At 38.5% G+C, this 19,987-nt stretch overlaps 1 protein-coding gene across 2 annotated transcripts in view; it reads right to left on the bottom strand.

The window, feature by feature from the left end:
* The window catches only part of LAMA4 (laminin subunit alpha 4), a 135,019-nt gene that overhangs the window by 6,521 nt on the left and 108,511 nt on the right, over positions 1-19,987 (bottom strand). For both annotated transcript variants that reach the window (XM_046675768.1, XM_046675769.1), the window contains exons 24-34: positions 19,167-19,298; positions 17,903-18,045; positions 16,210-16,348; positions 15,611-15,748; positions 13,772-13,905; positions 12,416-12,580; positions 11,493-11,646; positions 5,697-5,884; positions 4,274-4,463; positions 3,078-3,233; positions 1,681-1,840 (exon numbers count right to left, since the gene is read on the bottom strand). In XM_046675768.1, coding sequence (XP_046531724.1) covers positions 1,681-1,840; positions 3,078-3,233; positions 4,274-4,463; positions 5,697-5,884; positions 11,493-11,646; positions 12,416-12,580; positions 13,772-13,905; positions 15,611-15,748; positions 16,210-16,348; positions 17,903-18,045; positions 19,167-19,298 — 1,699 coding nt within the window. The remainder of the gene's footprint in view (positions 1-1,680; positions 1,841-3,077; positions 3,234-4,273; positions 4,464-5,696; positions 5,885-11,492; positions 11,647-12,415; positions 12,581-13,771; positions 13,906-15,610; positions 15,749-16,209; positions 16,349-17,902; positions 18,046-19,166; positions 19,299-19,987) is intronic.

The following is a 19,987-nucleotide window of genomic DNA, read 5'->3' as shown; positions in this document are numbered from 1 at the left end:
ATTTTGTAACCACGGTGTGATTTTGTAATTATATATTCTTATATCTGTGTTTGAAAGTTTAGCACATTTTGCAATAGATAAGTGGAAAGTGGCATTTTCCACATTAGAAACACTGTGGAAAGCTCTGTGGGGGCTGAGATAACCAGCACACCACTCTTGTTTGTGGGAAGCGGGGTGTGGACAGTTTGCTGAAAATCCACTATGGCCGTGGAAGCTCAGGGGAGAAGAAATTGAGTCCAGCTAGTAGGACCCTTTAATATTTCCAAAGTGAGGAGGAAGGGGCACAGGTGCAGAGGCTGGGATGTGTGGAGAGCACTGTGGAGGCCGGGGTGGCTGGATCGTCCCCTGCAAAGGGAGAAGGAGGCACGGTGAGTGGGGAAGGGCTCCAGTGCTCCAGTATGGAAGTTAGATTTTTTTCTGCAGTCATTGAACAAGGGAGCTGACTGTATCAAATCTGTATGATAAAATAATTCTTAGACAATGAAGAAATAACTAACTGGTGCCAGTGCTGCAGAGAATTTCAGAGGAAAGAGAAAGTGAGGGCAGCAAAAGCAGTTAGGAGCCGCCACTGCAGTGATGCAAGAAAATAAATTCTTAAGAGTAGCTGTGTTCATGCCAAGAGACTCATTGCAAACTGCGGCATCTTAATAATGTTCACTTGACGTGGCTCCTTATAAATCACTTTTTAATTTTTCCTGCTATTTGTTAATGTTTATGGAGAACATAAATTGTGCAGGTCGCTGTGCATTTCAAGCTGTCCATGCCTTTGAGTTCTTATCACTGGAATTCAACAAAGGGCTGAGAAATGTGAGTGTTGGTGTTTCACTAGGGATAAAGGAGGAGAAGGGAAAGTAAAATCACGAGCCAGACAAAGAGAGGAAATACTACCTCCACTTATTCTATTGGACCTGGTTTAAGAAAGTATACTTGGCCGCACTGGGGTGTCCTCATTGAGGGGATGTACAAAGCACCTAAGTGCCTTGAGCACAGGGAAGATGTGGAACGTTCTATTTCCTTCTCCTAACCTCCTTCGCAGCACCTATCCTGGGGCCTTCCTCACACTATCAGTTGCTCTATAGAATGCTTGTTGGGTGGATTGGATGGTGATTGTGTGTACCCTGTTAGGATTTTATTCATTTTTAGAACTATTATGTGCCAATACCTGGCAAAGGGACTGTCATACCAGGGGCATGCAATAAAACTTTGTTGAATAAGCGAGAGAATAATAGTTGGGGAGAATAAAAATCCACAAATAAAATTTTGGAAGGTTAGTGTTGTCTGCTGGGTTGCAGGCAAAGGGAGGATGTGGAACTTCCTTTAGTCGGGACAATGGGTCATGCTAAATGGGGTCAGAGAAAGACCTAGAGAGCAAGGTGGCCAAGAGCCGACATGGATCAGACCACGGAGCAGCATAGGAAATTCTAAAGGAGCCAAGATGGTCTATGTCCAGAGGGTTGGCAGCTGTGGAGAAGCTCTAATTTGGGAAAGCAAACAGGGATGGGCACGTGTGTCTCTCTGGAGCGGTAGGAGGGGAGAAGTGATCCTTGTGGAAAGAGGCCATTTTCTAGGTTGAGTGAGTTTGGCATGCTGAAGTTTTAACTCTGGATCCAATATCCCTGTTAGCTACTCCCAGGAAAGACGTATTTCATGACTCATGTTTTCAACACGCATCACTGTTACCTAGAACCACGTATCCTCCTTCAGTTGAAAAGTAAGTTCCTGTTTCCATTGGACCTTCGAAGCAAGGAGTCACGCTAAACGTCTGAGAAGCGGAGGCGATGGAGGCCCCATTTAGCTGCAGGTTGCTGAGACAGCCACTGAAGCTGTAGACTGAGTTTATCTGAGGGGAGAAGATAATTCTTAAAATCCATTTTCCCAACACTCACAGCTGCACCAAAAGGAAACAAAATGAAGAGATTTGAGTCTTAAGAGAAACCAAGCAATTCCTTGTTTATCCTAGCTATCTGAATGATCAATAGTTTTCCAGGTAGTTGCTTTTTGTATCTAGTTATTTGAAGCTGGAATTTTGCATTTGATAATGTCAGCCTGCAGTAATTAAGCTATGAAAATTTTTCTACATACTGTGACAAAATAAATGGCAGTGGTTTTCAAATGGCATGTTGGAAGTATCCTAGTTTGTTTTCGTTCAAGAATGACAGCTGTGCCCAAGATCACCTAATGCTGATGAGGGCTAGCAAAGTTCTTAACTGCTAAATCTACCATGGATAAATAAACGCAGAAAGCTTGCACTGCTGGCTTCATTAGCTGTGACTGGGGTGGAGCATTTATCATACGACCAGAAGGGAAACTCAGGCTGCTTCAGACAACTGATGTCACACTGCTTTTAGAAATCTTTTCTTTAAAGAGCTTGTCATGGAATGGGGCTACTTACCTAAAATCAAATTAATTATGAACCCCTTGCCCCTTTTTAAATTTTATCCACATATATTAATGGATCTTAGAAATGTATTAACTCTTGTGTTAAAGTCAAATGCATACTTATGTTAAGAAAAATTCAGTACTTTGGTGCATTTCCTTTATTGCTACATATTTCTTTTAAAGGTGCAATATTTTAAACTTTTAAATTACAAAATAACATGTTTCTTACTATACCCTTCCTCCCAGGGTTAACCACATCTCCTTGCACATTTACAAATTGTGTGTGTGTGTAAGAAACAAAAATGAGATCATAGTTTACATAATGGTCTGAAAGGTTTTTTTCACTCAATAACATATAATGGAATGACTTGCTTTTTGTTTTTGGTATTTTTTACAATAAAAGTCTAAGTACTTGCTGAACAAATAAGCATCATCCTTGAGGCATAGCTTTTCCTGACAATTTATACTGCTGAAACTTTTTTCATCTCACCTCTACCTTAGAACCAAAAGATCACTCCTGACTTTGTGACATCACAGGGCGGACAGACATCCCATAGGACAATACCTCTCTTTGATATTCCACCTCAAGCCAAACTACAGTTTTGCTCTTTCAATTTCCTAACCATAAAATGACGGCTGGATTAAATGGTCTTCCAGCTCTAAAGGTCAGTGGCTGTACCTGGGCACAACTGGCTTACCTGGACATTTTTCACAGCCCTTCCGGGAGCCACACCTCCCAAGTAAATAGGGCCCTTGATTTTCCAGGCAGCTCCAGTAGGAGGAAGGCTTTCTTCTAGAACTCGAAGACCATCAATGATCAGTCGGCCGCTGCTTTTTTCTCGGATAAATATCACCTGCATGGAGAGAAAGACAGTAGCACAGTTCAAGTACATCCCGGGATGAGGGGAATGGCTGTGATCCTCACCTCCCAACTTGGCTTTTGCAATGCTGTGGGAAATCTGCAGAAATTGTTTAAAAAAGCAGTCCTTTCTCTGGAGGGTAGGAGTTCATCCCTTCCTTTAAAACTTGGTTCAAAGTTAAGGCCTTTTTAAAGTTTAAAGTCAGGCCTATTTCTGAATACAGCTTATATTTAGCAGAGCTCTCTATGAAGCTCTTCCCATGGGCCAGCCCACATGCTCTCTCTCCTAAATTTATTGTAATTAATTGCACTGCAGCTTGCATTGCTTATTCTTTCCATCACACACACACTGATTTCCTTCAATGTTTAGGAAATTCTCCCTGTTGTATCCCATCTTCCTAACAGATTTAGTCTTTGTATCTTCCAAAGCTTAGCCTATAAAAGACATTCAGCAATCATTGTTGAAAATTTAGAGAATTATAGGCAGTGGAAAGAAACCAGTCAAATGAAAAATCCTTAGAAACCAGACTTCAGTTTATGGTGGCCCTTGATCCTTTGGTTAAAATAATTGCACTAAAAAAAAAAAAAGAAATGGAAGTTGATCTGCCAAAAAAAGAAAAAGAAAAAAAATTGAGGATCTCCTTGTGGTGTAGTGGTTAAGTTCACGTGCTCTGCTTGGGTGGTTCAGGGTTCGCAAGTTCAGATCCCAGGTGAGGACCTAGCACCACTCATCAAGCCATGCTTTGGCAGCATCCCACATAAAATAGAAGAAGATTGACACAGATGTTAGCTCAGGGCCAACCTTCCTCACCACAAAAAAAAAGAAATTACACTTAGCCTGTATCTCTTGCAAAATAGAATGCTTCAAGATTTTTATAAGGAATTAATAAAAGTTTTTGATGTTGAGCTCTGAGTATATATCAACAGAACTTTAAAAGAGATGTTTCTAGAGAATCCAATAGTGGGGCATTAGTGTCAGTCCATTTGACAATGGTGGACATTTGCTGATGATAATATTCTCTGCCTTCAACTTACATCATGCCACAATCCATCATTGTATTTCTCTTGGCTTCTAATCTTCAGTTTCTTGTGGCCAACATTAAACATGAAAACCAAGCGGCCGTGGGCTAAGAATAGAGTCATGAAGTCATTCTCTTCTTGATCTGAGACATAGAAAATCATCCCATGGGAGGAACGAGTTTTCAGACGAATGGAAAACTGAGACCTTGCAAATGAAAAGAAAAATCTTACCACCTGTAAAATGAGCCTGAGGGCGATCTCTAACTTCCCAAAGCAATGGAGTGTAAGGAAGAATAAATAAGTTGCCATCCTATCTAATCCCAACCAGCACTACTTCTAATTATCCTTTAGTATTGTTAATGAATATTAGGTAAGCTTGACTAGTTTAAAAATGTAAATCCTGGTCTACCTCCTTATACAACAGAAATACATTCCACATTGAAGGAAGTGTTTCAGTAAGGATCATATCAGTATTGCTTTGAAAACATGGTTGCAATTCGTTTAATAAAAATCTGTATGTTAAGGAAGCTTATTCATGTGGACAACATACTAGTGAGCAATTAATATGCATGCAGAAATTTACATAGAAACTATGATTTATGTACTATCTAAAATACAGATTCAATTTTTTCCCAGTAAGAATTAATCAATGGATATCACATGTTAAAAAGAGCCACCAGAGTGTGTAGAAATTAAACAAAACTCTCTAGAAATTTAGCTCCAGGCCGTAGATAAGATACATTTATTTAGGCTAACTTCTAGTTTGATTAACTCTAAATTCTTCCTGAATTACACGAAATATTGATTCTTCCTATTAGGCAAATAGCAAACTAGAAGGCACTAGAGTTTTCTTATTGAATGCACCCCTGTATGAATATGTGAAAGAGCTATGTAAGACCTATATAAGAATATTTGGATGCTAACACTATAACAAGAAATCCTCAATAATACTATAACTGGGAGATCCATGAAAGATTGGGGAAAGGCAAGGGGTTTTGAGACAGCTTGAGGGCCAACAGAAATACAAGTGTATTGTGTTTTCAGCATCTTTCCTTATTAACCTTCTAGCAGTTCAGATATATTCCCATTTACAATCTGAAAGCAATTTGTATGAGGGAGGGAAGGTGATATGAAGGTTAGAGGATGCATCATTTGAAATTTGCCTGTTTCCTTTCTTTGTCTTTTCTTCTTGATAAAACACAGCAAACTCTTAGGAGAATGTTGTTTCACGTACCTTACTTTTGGGAAAAAAGTCACAGAGTATGTAATTTATTGGAAAGTACGAATCATGTACTATTTAGTATTTATTTTGATGATAAAAGAATAGGATTAAGGTGGCACAGAAAGGAAAGATCATAGGAAAAAGATGGCATATGGTAAATAAGGATGAAGCCCAGCCATAGTGTTAAGTTTCTGGAAGGAGAGTGTGTTACTTTACTTTTCACCAAAATCTCCTTTTAAGTGTTCAAACTCTTGGCGGCTGTTGGCGGTCCCTCCATACTGATAGGCGTGCTCTATGGCTCTCGGTCTGGTGGAAAGCTGGCAATGAGAGTCTCTTGGAGCATTCCGCTCTAGGAATTTCAGGCCAGCAGGATCCCATGAAGGTGCATCTTTACTTTTCCCTCCCTATGAAAAAAAGGAAATAAATCATATTAAGGTATAAAAATGACATACCAGCAGCAAAAATTCATTTATGATCCTTACCATTAATAATAATGTGATTAAAGTGTATATTATTTGTGCATTTTCCTTTCATGAAATATTAGCCTCCTTTCTTCTCTCCCTCAACCACCCATAAGCAAATGACAGCTGTAGCAACAACAACAAACAACAATATTGTATGTTAACAAATCCAAAATTCTAGTCTGTGATAGTAAAGTGGAGCTAAACTGAAGCTATAGAGATAATTGCTCTATCATTTACATTAAATGCACAACTTAACCAACGGTAAAAATGGAAAAGTTGGCAATAAAATAACCCTGAGAGAATCAATCAATAAAACCCTCATATCATAGGCAACCGTATCACTTTAACTCATAGATTATTATTGACACATGCTATATAAAATGTTAACTTAATTAGCAACATCTTAAAAATATTTTAGAATACTTTTGGTGATAGGCAATGTAGCAAACTTTTATACGACAGGATATAGAATAAGTTTTAAAATTATCTTGTGCTCTTGAAATTGCACTGCTGATTTTAAAATTTAGAGTTGAACCTGTAGGCTAACATTTAATGGTTATTTAGCCTTAATTCCTAAAGCAAAAAAAGGTAAATGCAAATAAATCTGATCATTCAGTTATTTGTTCATTTATTCAAGCAAATGTTTACTGAGTATCTAACAGGTAGAAGTGAAGGGAGAGGAAAACTTCTGGGCGCTGTGTGATGGGGAATAGAAAGGTAAGTGAGAAGTGCTTCCTGTTTTTTAAGGAACTGAAAACCAATTTGGAGGAACAGGCCTATAAATAGCAAATTAGAAGACAGATTGGTGCCAGACAGAAAGGACACTAGACGATTTGCTAGACGATGGGGTTTTGTTTTTTAGGTGATAAGAAGCCACACAGGTTTTGAAAGCAGGGAGTGAACTGATGACCCACTTAGCAAGAAAGCTTGCAACAACAGAAGGGCAGATAAGAGAGGAAATGTTTGGTGGTAGGGGGAACTGGAGAAGACGGCCAGAGTTGGGGGGAGATACAGGATGAAATGGGACAGGATGACTTCTGGCTCAGAATTTTTGAATAGACACACACAGTTAGTTTTTCCCCCTCCCTAATCCCACTGAAATGTCAGAAGAACCACACACATAAAATAAATCCACAATAGTCCTGGAAATCTAGGAGAGTTTCCATCAGCACAACGAAGCAGTCTGGATCTTCCAGAAGATATAATACAGATTGGAACAGATCAACAACAGAACCCTTAATCTCACATGGGCAAAAGACAAGACCTCCAAAAAAATCAGTCTTCCAGGAATATCCCAGAATTACCCTCAAAATCTGGTACAGTGGGCAGAGGACAGACTAATTACTGAAAGGGCAGACCAGTTGTGCCAGCGCCGCGCTCTCAGGGCAGCAGCTCCTACAGTAGGATCTGGCAGTGGAGACTCTCACGGTGGTGCTTAGATTGGAGAGAGCGACATGGGAGCTCGGAGACTCACATAACCTAGGAAAGTCCACCTGGTTCCACCAGCCCCTCTTCCCTTCCTCACATAGTCATCAGGATTCTGCACCTGAGTCGCCACTACAGAAGCAAGCCTTCTCTCTTGGATGGAGGAAATATACCCAGTCACCAATATTTGTTGCTCCAAGCCCTCACCTACAAATAACGGCCATAGCTTCAAGCCATGGGTGCGCAGAATGGGCTGGAGGGGGGTTTCCAGGAGACTCCTTTCCTCTAACATATCTTGGGAAATTTCCCCCAATTCCATGCTGTATTCCAACCCTAGTGGAGTAACAGGCCTTATAATGCGAGATATGATCACCCTTGTCTCACTCTTATCTTTATATATGGCAACCAAATACTCTAAATCCTCTGTGGATATATGCTCTAAATAACAATAAAAATAATAATAACAAAGACAAGTTATAACCTAATCAATTACTTCACTATCATGTAACACAGAGACTGAGTTTACTATCCTAAAATGGGTATGTGTGTTTGTGGATTCTCATTGAATCCCACAAGACTTTGACTTTATTTTTTTCTCTGAGGGTCTATTAGTTGCAATCCAACTGGTGGTACCAATGTCAATTTAGCGAGATTCTTTTGTTTCAGATAACAGCCAAACTCGTTGAGCTACTTAAGAAAAAGAGGGCAGGGCATTGAAAGGATATAGGAGTATCGTACACAATCTGAGAGAATTTTGAATAGTGAGGTCCTACTAGGGGCAAGAATCAGGAATTGGAAAGCCAGGAAGAGTCAGGGCAACTCCTTTTCTGGATGTTTCCGGTATCTCAGCTTGGTTTTGCTCAATGTCTGCTTTCATTCGTCTTTCTCTGCAGGACAGCTTTCCGCCTTTTTCCTTTCTCTAAAGCAGCTTTCTTTCTCTGTGCATGATTAACATAGAGCTCTTAGGTTTACATGCTTTCTGTGCAATGACCAGCTTAGTCTAGTCTCTCTTTAAGTTTCCAAGGAAGAGAATCTGATAGCCCAGCTTAGTTCACATGATCTATCCTGGTCCAATCATCTATATCCAGGTAGACGAGGTCACGCATCTACAATACTGGCCTGCCTGGTGGGTAGGGAATCAACTCTCAGATAAGGGAATGGTTGGCCAGATAGCCCAGAATGATGTTTCTTGCAATATATAAAATGTTCACTATCATATTAAACACCAAATGAGAAACTACTTTCCTAATTAAATTTGAAAACATAAAAATTATGAAAAAATTTCAAGCTGGACCATGAGTGGTAAGACAGATATTCTTATATGCTCATAGGGGAATATAAATCAGTGTTATCTTTTTGGAAAATAATTTGCTTTGACCCAGTAGTTGTACCTCTAGGAATCTATCTGAAAGATTTATTCAGCAATATGATCAAAGATTAATATACAATGATCTTCACCCATAAAAGGGAGAAAACTGGAAATAACCAAAGGTCTATTAATGGTTAAATGAATTATAATAAATTTATAAAATGAATATTAGGAAGTTGTTGTGAAAATAAATTATTATAAGCCCAAATTGTTGTGATTCAGCCTGAATAAAAATTTAAACCAGAGGCCACAAGTTTTTCTGGGTAGCTATTTAAGAAGCTATTGATACTAGGGTCAATACGAGAGAAGATTAGCAAACATTGACATTCTAGTTACCAAAAAATATAAATTAAATCTATGGTGATTCTGTATCTTATTATTGCAAAGTTGAGTTTCTAAGACTATTTACCGGAAAGGCTAAGAGGTTTCCTATAATATGGAAAAGTTTGTGTTAACAGTTCCCAAGACCGTTGATTGTAACCTGGAAACCATGAATATTTGATAGACAGATTCATATAGAAAACTATGTTCACTTAAAGAAGTATATTATGTTAGTTTTAGAGGGTTGATCCTCCTTGTCAACCCACGATGTTAGCCTGCTGCCAATGATCTACTGATCAGTGCTCAAGTGCCAGCTAAAAGATTTTCAGGATAAACCTTTTAGCATCAATATATGAAGGTGACAGTAAGACTGCATCAGAATTTCATAGTCTCCTCTGAAAAACCTTTCATAGTGTCCTATAGCAAAATCCTTCATAAAAATCAATGTTATCTATCTCCCTAACCACTTTATCGTCTTACTTGTGAAATTCAGGAAGGGATCCAGAAAAAGTAGTAAGGTTTGATTATATGTGAATAAAATTATTTTATTAACATTGATAAATCATGTGTGGACAAAGGAGAAGTTTCACGGGATTCTAAAAAAGTGGTCCACATAGCTGAAATATATGGGGAAGTGCTCAAGACATAATGGTCAGTGAAAAGCCATCAGAAGTGAGAAGCTGGTAGGGATGCTTCCCTCTTGCTGATGGTTCAGAAGCCAGTCTTGGAAGGAAACTGATTCTTCCCCTGAAAAGATGCTCAACCTCACTAGCGTTCAAGGAAATGCAAACTAAAACCACAATGAGATGTCTTATTTGTCCATTAGATTGACAAAAGTATAAAATTTTGATTATATCCACTGTTAGCCATTGTGAGGGACAGTAGATTCTTTCCAATGCTGTTTGTGGGAGTGTAAATTGGTATTGCCTCAACACTGAAACCACACATTCCCCTAAGCCAAGCACTTCCACTCTAGGAATAGATCCTCCAGAAACACTCGCAAGGCTTTATAGAGATAGGACAGCGAATATTCAATTCAATGTTTATTCTATGCCAGGCACCGTGCTCAGAGCACTTCACGCATTAACTCATTTCGTCCTGATGACAATCCTATGATGCAGACCACTAAATACTTATTGAACACCTACTACATACATTGTTCTAGACTCTTAGGATGCATCAATGAACAAAACAAAGGAACTTGCATTCTAGCAGGAGACAGACAATAAATTTTAAACATAATAAATAAAGTCTATAATAAATTAAAATGTGATAAGTGCTATAGAAAAAAGAACAATTAGGAAAAAGCAAAGGAGACCAGTAGCACTGGTAGAAGTCAGGACGGGCTGGTATAAAATAGGAGGTTACACAGGTCTCACTGAGAAGAGGAGAGCTGGGCAATCCTAGAGGAGGAGTTGTCTGCTCAGATATTAGGGGGAAGAGTGGTCCAGGCAGAAGGAAAGCTCGAGTAAAGACCTTAAGGCAGGAGCGCACATGGCTCATTCTAGGAATAGCCAGGAGATCACTGTGGGCAGAAGAGCGAGTGAGGGGAAGGGGCCTTTATAACATAGAGCCTCTTACGACACAGTAGAGACTTGGGCTTTTATTCTGAGTGCAGTGGGGAGCCACTTTGAGCAGAGGAGTGACATGACATAACATATTTATAAGGATCTCGTTGTTATGTTGAGAGTAGATTACTGGGGAACAAGGCAGAAGCAAGGAGGCCTCTTGAGAGGCTCCAGTGGGAGGCTATTGCAGTAATTCAGATGAGAGATGCTGGTGACTTGGACCAGCGTGGGAGTACTGGCACCTGAGTGCATTGGTAACACTGGACCAGGAAGGGGATGCGGAGGGGTAGATTGAAAGAATAGGAAGGAATTAAGAGTTTCATTCATAATGAAGGCAAATAATATACCTACTAGGAGCAAATGAATGAGAAAGAATAGAAGTCAGAGGATGCAATTTAAGAAGCCTAGATTTTGATGATGGAGCAGCTCTGGCTGATGCTGCAGATCAACTGTCCATGTGACTGGTTGAAGTGAGGGTCAAGGCAGGAGGGGAAAACAAAGGTAAGAGCAGAAACTAGGAATTTCTGTGATTGTGACAGCAGCCTGAGATTGTTACATGAAAGCAAATGATATAGAGAATTAGAGTACTAAATAATATATTATATATACAAATTGTTAAGTACTGAGCAATTTATAACCATTATAATGAAAAGTAGTTGGAAGTATAAGTAAAAGCTGATTCAAACTGTTTCTTGGGAACAAGAATTGAAGCAACAAAGCTAGTGAACTGGAATACGATACTACAAGAATCCTACTTTTCATATGAACACAGTTGCAAACAGAAAATTCTATAAAGCATCAGTGTTGAGAGCCGTGTGCACAGAATATGAGGGCAATTGGGAAGTTGGCATAGCAGATCTTTTACCTTTTTATTCTGACTTGTTTTAGGCTTTGAGGAATTTTTTCCTTTTTTGTGAAGGAGAAACAATGGTGAAGATTCAATGGGGCACTCATAAAGAGAAGTGTGGACCTTTTCAGAATACCGCTGGAAATCTTCGACCTCCACATCTCTGTCCAACCTATGTTCGTAACAGAGGAAAATGTCTTAAAAACGTTCTTCAGAATTAGATGATGAAAACTATGAAAGTCAAAGAACCTTGGCAATTAAAATCTTTTTGTGTGTGGCGAGTCTTGTATTCATCAACCACTATCTTAATCAGTGCCCTTTAAATGATCATTTAACCAATTAATCAATAACCATGTTCCTGGCACCAGCGCATTCTGACAGATGAACATATTTTCCCTCACTGTGCTGGAGATTGGGAGTCCTCTGTGTTACTTAGTCTGCAGTAAATTCCTCTCTTGCTTATTCTTGTACTCAGGGAGCACTCATTGTCTTTGTTAAAGACCTAGATTAACGGCTTTGCTTAAAGTCATGCATTAAATTAAGAAGACTTAAACCTCTAACAAGAATTTGGGTATGTTGCTCTGTACTATACCATTAATAATAAGTCTGGAAATAATCACATCTACTATTTATAGCTTGCTGTATGCCAAGCGCTTTATGCGTGTTATCTCATTTAACCCTCACAGGAAGGCGCTATTATCTGCATTTTGCAGGTGACAAGATGAAGGCTTACTTAGCCTAGGTCACATAGAAATTAAAGGGCAAAAAACCTACACACAAAGCCAAGTATGTCAGTTGCTCAAGCATATGCAAACTTTTAATTACTACCATCTAATGCCTTTGACAAATTTTACAGTTCTCAGTTTTAATAATGTAAATAATTTCATTATTGACTGATCTTTATCAATCATGCAGATTTATGAATAGGAAAAATATTATACCTGGTAAAGTAGGCATTACTTATACAGCCGGTGAAATTAGCATACTGGGGACTGATGGGTGAGCCGCCAAAGTAAAACTTCTTTTCACCTGCTTGTGGCTGTTCCGCTTTCCCTTTGGTGGGGTTCTTACTCCCAAGTCTGCTTTTATCTACTATCAGTTCATATCTGCAAAGGAAAAAGCTTCTTTACACACCACACAGCTAACATTTTACCCTGAGTTCCATTCCAGGTTGCAAGTTTTCTCGTGGAATTGAAATGGAACATCTGGTCAGTGAAAAGACAGTGAGTTGCCAGACTCCTCACGAGGCCCAGGATAAATGGTTGGATATTTTTACATGCAGAAAAGACCCTCCAAACCATGGTTGAAGTTTAAACCCATAAAAGCAAGTTCAGATGACTAGTCATCAGCATTTGTGTGTGTGTGTGTGTAAAACATAACATAACTCATAGTGATCACTTAATCACATTTGCGGGAGACCATTTTCATTGTAAAGCATGTTGAATGGTTTTGATCCTTTTTGGAAATGGAGTCTAGAAAAGGCCTATTAATATTTTCTTCTGATGAGAGGGCTCCACAGAAGCGGACACAGAGTAGCAGCAGTCTACAACAGAGGTTTATTTCTTACTCTAGAAAGCTTTCTTAGTATGGAAGAGAAATTCAGGATGACATTTTTTCTTTTTAAAGATTGTCATCTGAGCTAACAGCTGTTGCCAATCTTTTTTTTTCCCTCTTCTTCTTCTCCCCAAAGCCCCCCGGTACATAGCTGAGTATTTTCAGTTGTGGGTCCTTCTAGTTGTGGCATGTAGGATGCCGCCTCAGCGTGGCCTGATGAGCGGTGCCATGTACGCGCCCAGGATTCAAACTGGCGGAACTCCAGGCGGCCGGCAGGGAGCGTGTGAACTTAACCACTTGGCCACGGGGTGGGCCTGGTACTACACATTTTAAAGATAAAGTTAGAGCTTTTAAAACGTGGCCATCAATGTAGCATTCTCAATTGTTTAGTTTAAAATCTAATGAAACCAATATTTACTAAGCTCCTATGTGCAAAATACTGCACTCGACTCAGTAAGTACTGTGTGTAGACACTTGCTTCAAGGAGAGTATAGCCTACGGTTTTACTGGAAAAAAAAAAACCTTTATATTTCTGTCAAGTAATTTTATAGTGATTTATTTGGCATATCTTGGGTATTAATAGCAAGTTTTTTAAAAAAAGAAGCTAAGTAGTTTTTTCCACTAGTTTTTGTAAGCATTGGAAAAATAATTGATTAGCCTATTATTCATAGTGGTCATTTGACAGAATCATGCCCTACAAAGAAAGCCATCTGGTGGAAAGAATATAAAGTGAAGAGCTGTACCTTGTGGGTGAGACAGAGGTGATGATAAAGTGGGACAGCCCGTCATTGTACCGCTTATCTGCCGACTGCACCTTGATTCCCTTTACATCCATGATCACAGTGCCGTTATCCAGAGAAACGGAGAACACGTCTGACTGAAACGCAAGCACAGGTTTTTAAGGAGGGAGGCCAGGGATCCCCAAGGTGGGCACATTTTTAACATTTACTTAATGGTATTGCTTAAAGGAACACATAGTATGAGAAAAGTTTGCTTGTAAAATAATTTCTATAAACAACAACAACACCACACGCTCTCTGGCTTGTATGGGTGTTGCCTATAAACTTAGACATGTTTCAACGGCAGAAGGAATCTCCTATATCCTGAACTGAAGATTTCTGGTGACTTTGTCTTGCTGAGAGTTATCCCAGTGTCACTTTCCCAACTCAGGCATTTCTACTCCATCATTAGTCTTCGCTTTTTAATCCCTTTTGAAAACGCAATATTTGAATCTCCTTGAGAATGTAGCTAGATGACTAGGCAAGGGTTAATTTGCTAGTTTGCCTTTTTAAATGTTTCACTTTTCATCTATAAAGGCAGAAGAGGAATTTTAAAAAAGCAGAAATTAACCTCTCTTTTTCTGAATTTGCTTATTGCTTGTTTTAAAACATTGCAAAAGGATAATCTTGCTTTTCTTCCCTTATATGGGCGCCACTCGCCACAGTGAGCCCTCACAATAACCACTTTTTGTGGATGAAAAGTGTTATTGAACTAACCATGGTAATTTGAGGCAGATTTACTGGCAGAGGTCCCATGAAGTGCTTTGAGTAAATTCTTATAGATCCTACTGATCTAAATTAAATTTGATATAAATGCGACAGACACAAGGTAAAGTACAAAAAGTAAAAGTTGCTTTCATAAGTTACATTATGACCTGGTGCGTCAGTGTATATGTTGGTGATAACCTTTTCATAGACTAATCAGTTGCATCTCAGGGACACCAAACTTCTATAGATCTTATTTTATTCTTGAAATAATATATCAACATAAGCTGAGTTCAAGCATTTTATAGCACATCTAAGAACAGAGAAGTATATTCTTTTTACTGTCTTAATAAATCAAAACACACATGTATTTGTTTGTTAAAAACACACAGAGGTTTTTAACATTTTTTGAGCCATGGACTCCTTCGGCAGTTTGGTGGTACATATGGACCCCTTCATAAAACAATGTTTTAAAATGCACGAAACAAAATGTATAGGAATACAAAGGAAACCAATTACGTTGAGACGCAGTCTCCAACTATTAAAATAACAAATCTGTGATATATTAATATATGTACTTCTTCATTAAGGCATTAGATAATAAAATCTAGTAGCGAATCTAATAAATACTGTAATTTAGAAGTAGCAATGAGCAGAAATGATATTTTCAGATATCTGTGACAACTGTTGTGTGAAATGAAAAATACCCATGGTTTCTATTAATGACAAAGTCACAGATATTTGCTACTACTACTGTGGTTTGTTGCCAACATTCACAGTTGAGAAAAATGCTCAATTTTAGTTAGAGACAATAGAGATGCAGTTTTTCCCCACCCAAGTCCACAGACCAGACCCCCCCCCACCCCCCGCGAATGCTCTTCATGAGTCCTTAAGGTCTATGAATCCCACGTTAAGAACTCCTGGTGTGCAATATATACAATATTTTATAAAGTGTCTGAAATGAAGCATTCTCTGTGTGTGTACATCTGAGTCAAAGGTAATCTGAATCAAAAATCACTTTGAACGTGCTTAAAAAATATTTTGAATAGACAAAACAATTATCGCAGAGAAGTTTCCTGGAGAAAAACAAATACTTACCCCTGAAGCATAATAGAATAGTAACCCATTTGGCTGTAATGTTCGGAAATTGAAACCTCCTTCAAAGCCATCGAAGAAAGATATTTTCTGAGTGGAAGCAATGAAACTCTGTCCATTGAAATACGCTTTACGAGATATCTGTGTGCCAAAAAAATTGAATACAGTGTTTTTGATAATGACCAAATACTTGAAACATCGGTTTGTCACATACCAAAGGCCTTGACTGCTAGTTTCAGTATTAATAGTTTATGTTTAACTTCTGGTTTGTACTGGAACTCGGGCATGTTACCCTTCCTTCTGTGTGCTGTAACAGATGGGGTTTCATCTTCTCCAATTCCTCCACTCTGTGTGACTAATGATGCTCACGCAGCCTCTCTGGCTTTTGGAAGCCCCACCCATTGAAAACTGAAGCCACCGGACAAGTCACAGAGGAATCCCACAAGCCTTTCTAGCTTAATGATTCTTCTTTCTGCTGGTGGCAGAAAGGAGCCTGAGGTGTACCCAGGATCACAGAGAAGCTGAAAAGAGCTCTTCCAGGTTTTGAGAAGGATAAGTTTTGGGTCTATTTATTAAAAAGCTTTTGATTGACTGGTACCTACAAGAGAGTCTTCTGGGCATCCATAACCAACTCCCAGGGTTTCTGTCTGCTCTAATAAATTGAAGTCTTTCTTCTGGAACTGGAAACCCTTCATGCATCCTCTGAAGTTGATATCTAGGGGAAGGTGTGCTCTTAAGGTCCTGGAAAAGAAAATCAGTCTTCACTGATACAGCCATAATGATGATGATGATGTTACCCTGCATATGTAGGCTACGAAGTTTGATTTTCTTTATAGGCATTTATAATAGCTTTATAATTGTTCATATTCTCATGCTTTCTGTCATAAGCCCACAGTCATGTCTAATCTTTGCCTATAAATAGCTTTATTCTGAGTCAAGCCAGTTTGTTTACTTCTTTATAGTTTTTGAGATCCTTTAACTTACATTAGCTCATTTTATCTTTATAACAATTCAATAAGGCAGATGAGGATGCTGTTATTTTCCTTCTACAGATGGTTATTAGGTTGAACCACAGGGAACTGACATATGTGTAGGTCAAAAATGGTCGATGCTTGGTAATTTCACATGGTTTAACCTATAAAATTAAACTAAGAAATATTGTTAATTTTTTATGTCACAAATGGTAAGTTAGGATTGGAACCCAGGTTTTCAGTCTTCCACTAATCCACTTGGGTCATGAACTCATCTTCCTGGCCTTATTTGCAATACACTGTAATCAACTAAGGTTAGAGAGATGTCTTAGTGAATGTTGGGCCTTGGATCAATAGGAAAGTAAGAAATCCTGTTTATAGGTATTGTAAGCCTATTACCTATCAGTATGCCTAGTACGTAAGAGGTTCCCAAGAACATGTTATTGGATATTGAATGGATGTGAAGTCAGTTTTGACCAAATTACAATGGCTTCAATGTATTTTAAATGAAAACTGGCCAAACAGAGGGGTAACAGTCTTACTATGTTCTGCTCCTACAAGATCACACCTGGAGACCCACGCTAATTGACAGACTGGGTGCATATAACAGCCACCATAATGATTAAAGGTCCCATGTGGCATGGTTGAGGGAGCTGAGGAGGGTATTTAGTTTGGAAAGTAGCTTGATGTTAGAGCTCTATCCCAGACCAATTAGAATTTCTGGAGAGAGGTCATGGGCAATGATGTTTATAAAAGTTCTCCAGGTTATTATAGCGAGAACCATGGTTGACAACCACTGCACTGGATTATCCTAAAGTTGTCTTTCAGTTTTAAGGCTCTCTGATGCTATGAATTAATTGTAAGAAGAAGTTTTGAATACATTATTCTAAAGCTTCATTATACATAATACAAAACACCTTGGATAAGCTTAAAAATTTTGGTACCCTCAGATGCTACTTGAGAGTTCAGATAAGTTTAAATTAAGACTAAAACAAAAATAAAGGGACACAATGCTGCTTTGTTTTCACATAATACACATGCCATACCTTTCCTCTTGCTGATGAGGAATATTGCATTAGTCTATGTTCTAAGAGTAAAACAATTATTAAAGAAATCTGTGGGTCACATCTACTAGATGCTAATTGAAAGGGGTCATGAGGACTGGCTGCAGAGGGCCCGAGGGTACATGAAAGTGTGCACATGTGCCCATGTAGAAGAAGCAAAGGGGAGTGCTTACGCCTTTTACTAGCTCTTTCCTGGACGTCGAATACTCAGTCCAGCGCATCATTAGGAACAAACAGCTACTTAACAGAAAAAGACTTACCTGGATTGTAAGATTTCTGGGGGAGCCCCTCCAATGTATATGTCTGTAAAAGGTATTTTCATCTTTTCGTTATCCATGCTCTTGACATGTCGTCTGTCAACTACCAAAATCATTTTCTTATCGTTGTGGTAAATGATCGATATCTAGGAGAGATAATATATGGTAAGTTTGGATCACTGCTTAACAATCAGCTTTTTGAAGATTACTATATATTTTCATTATTATGGTTATAACAGCTGGGTCTCCATGTTCTTGTGCTTGTTTGTTCACAAAATGGGGAACAGATTTTCCTCTTTTACTAATGGACATGAAAACTTTTACCTATATAACCAAAAGTTCACATTACCTGCAGAAGGATTTCCATAGGGAGAGAGAGCTAGTCCAAGAAAAGTTTTGTCATGAGACCAACTGTTCCCTTTTGCCCCTTTGAGGGGATTTGAGAAAGAACTACAATAAGCAGGTAGCTTCTCGACCCCAGAGTGTATGTTACTAGGTGTCATTTTTTGGTGACATAGTGAGAAGCTTTTAATGACTCTGTGAAAATGCTAGTCAGAGAAATAGTTAAAATATTCTTTTATTGTAAACCATCCTCATGAAGGCTGTGGAATTTAAATTGAAAAGGGAAATATGGGCTCCTATTCTCTGCATTTCAGTTCAATCTAAAAGATATTATGCTTTTTATACATTTTATTACATTGTAGATTTAAAGGAGCTGTTAATGAAAAAAGAAGTATATTATCAGTACACTGCACATCTGTTTCAAGACTAAAGAGTATTCTTTGTAGGTTCTCTTTATAAGGAAATCTACGTTAGTATTTTCAAAGCTCTGGGTAAATGGTTTAAAAGGAAATTCTCTGTTTACCTATATCTACTCTTTTTACATTTAGTGGGGCTCAAAGAATAAGTAAAAAACTGGCTGTGTTTCTGCACTCCGGGATTTTCAACAAATGTATAGAAGGATTCTACAGGAGTGCCATTGTAATCAAGATACTGAGCATCAACAGGAGCCTTCGGTCAATAAAGTGATTAAAATGAATCTTTCAGCGACTTTCTTTTAGAAACGTCAATATGACGAAAACATCCATTCCTTTAAAGCAAATGCTATCCTGGAGTCAAGTCGATGAAGGCCCTTCAGTTGGTCTTTGGATGTGAAGATGTTCAGTTTAATCATTTTCCCACCTCTCGCATTTGACCATCCGACTAGACCAATAGATCTAAGTGCAAACAAAACAAAACAATCCACCCAAACTGCAACGATTTGTACCTCATGGTATTTTGCATCATTAATTTGAGCTTTCTTCAATGTATCTTCAAGATGCACAGGGCCATTGCTAAACCCGAAGTCATAGAACACGTGCAGGTAACCATTGCGCATCTCCAGGCTGAAAAACATGCTCTGTGGAGAGAAAGAAGTTGTAAGATGTGAGCATCCGCCATTTTGAAAATATGGATTCAGCTGAATTTGAGAATAACAAGGTATTCTTTGTTACTGAAATTGTTTGAAAACTAAAGAAGTCTCATAAAATTCTTATTATGAAATAAAAATCACAAAATCACAAGTACTTCCATAGCAGAAGTTATCTTATATTAAAATACCAAAGTGTTAATATTTATACACAATTTAAAACAACTATCTTCTGCTTTTCTAGTTTACTGCATGAGTTAATGAAATTTTAAGTTTACCTTATTGACTTTGTTTTTTTTAAGATTGGCACCTGAGCTAACATCTGTTGCCAATCTTCTTTTTTTTCCTTCTTCTTCTTCTCTCCATAGCCCTCCAGTACATAGTTGTATATCCTAGTTGTGAGTGCCTCTGGTTGTGGCATGTGGGATTATATTATAACGCCTCAGCATGGCCTGATGAGCAGTTCCATATCTGCGCCCAGGATCTGAACCCATGAAATCCTGGGCCGCCAAAGTGGAGCTCATGAACTTAACTACTTGGCCACGGCCTGGCCCCTTGACTGCTTAAAAATCTTGAAAACGGAGTATTATAGGCTACACGTATTCAATTGCCTTTCCTTTAACTAACTTTTGAAAGTTATAACAGGCTAATAGATGTGATTGCATTTCATTTTAAGAGAA

Source organism: Equus quagga, chromosome 11 (genome assembly GCF_021613505.1).
Source record: "Equus quagga isolate Etosha38 chromosome 11, UCLA_HA_Equagga_1.0, whole genome shotgun sequence".
Taxonomy (NCBI): Eukaryota; Metazoa; Chordata; class Mammalia; order Perissodactyla; family Equidae; genus Equus; species Equus quagga.
Note: the sequence above shows the minus strand (reverse complement) of the source record. Positions and strands in the feature narration are given on the sequence as shown.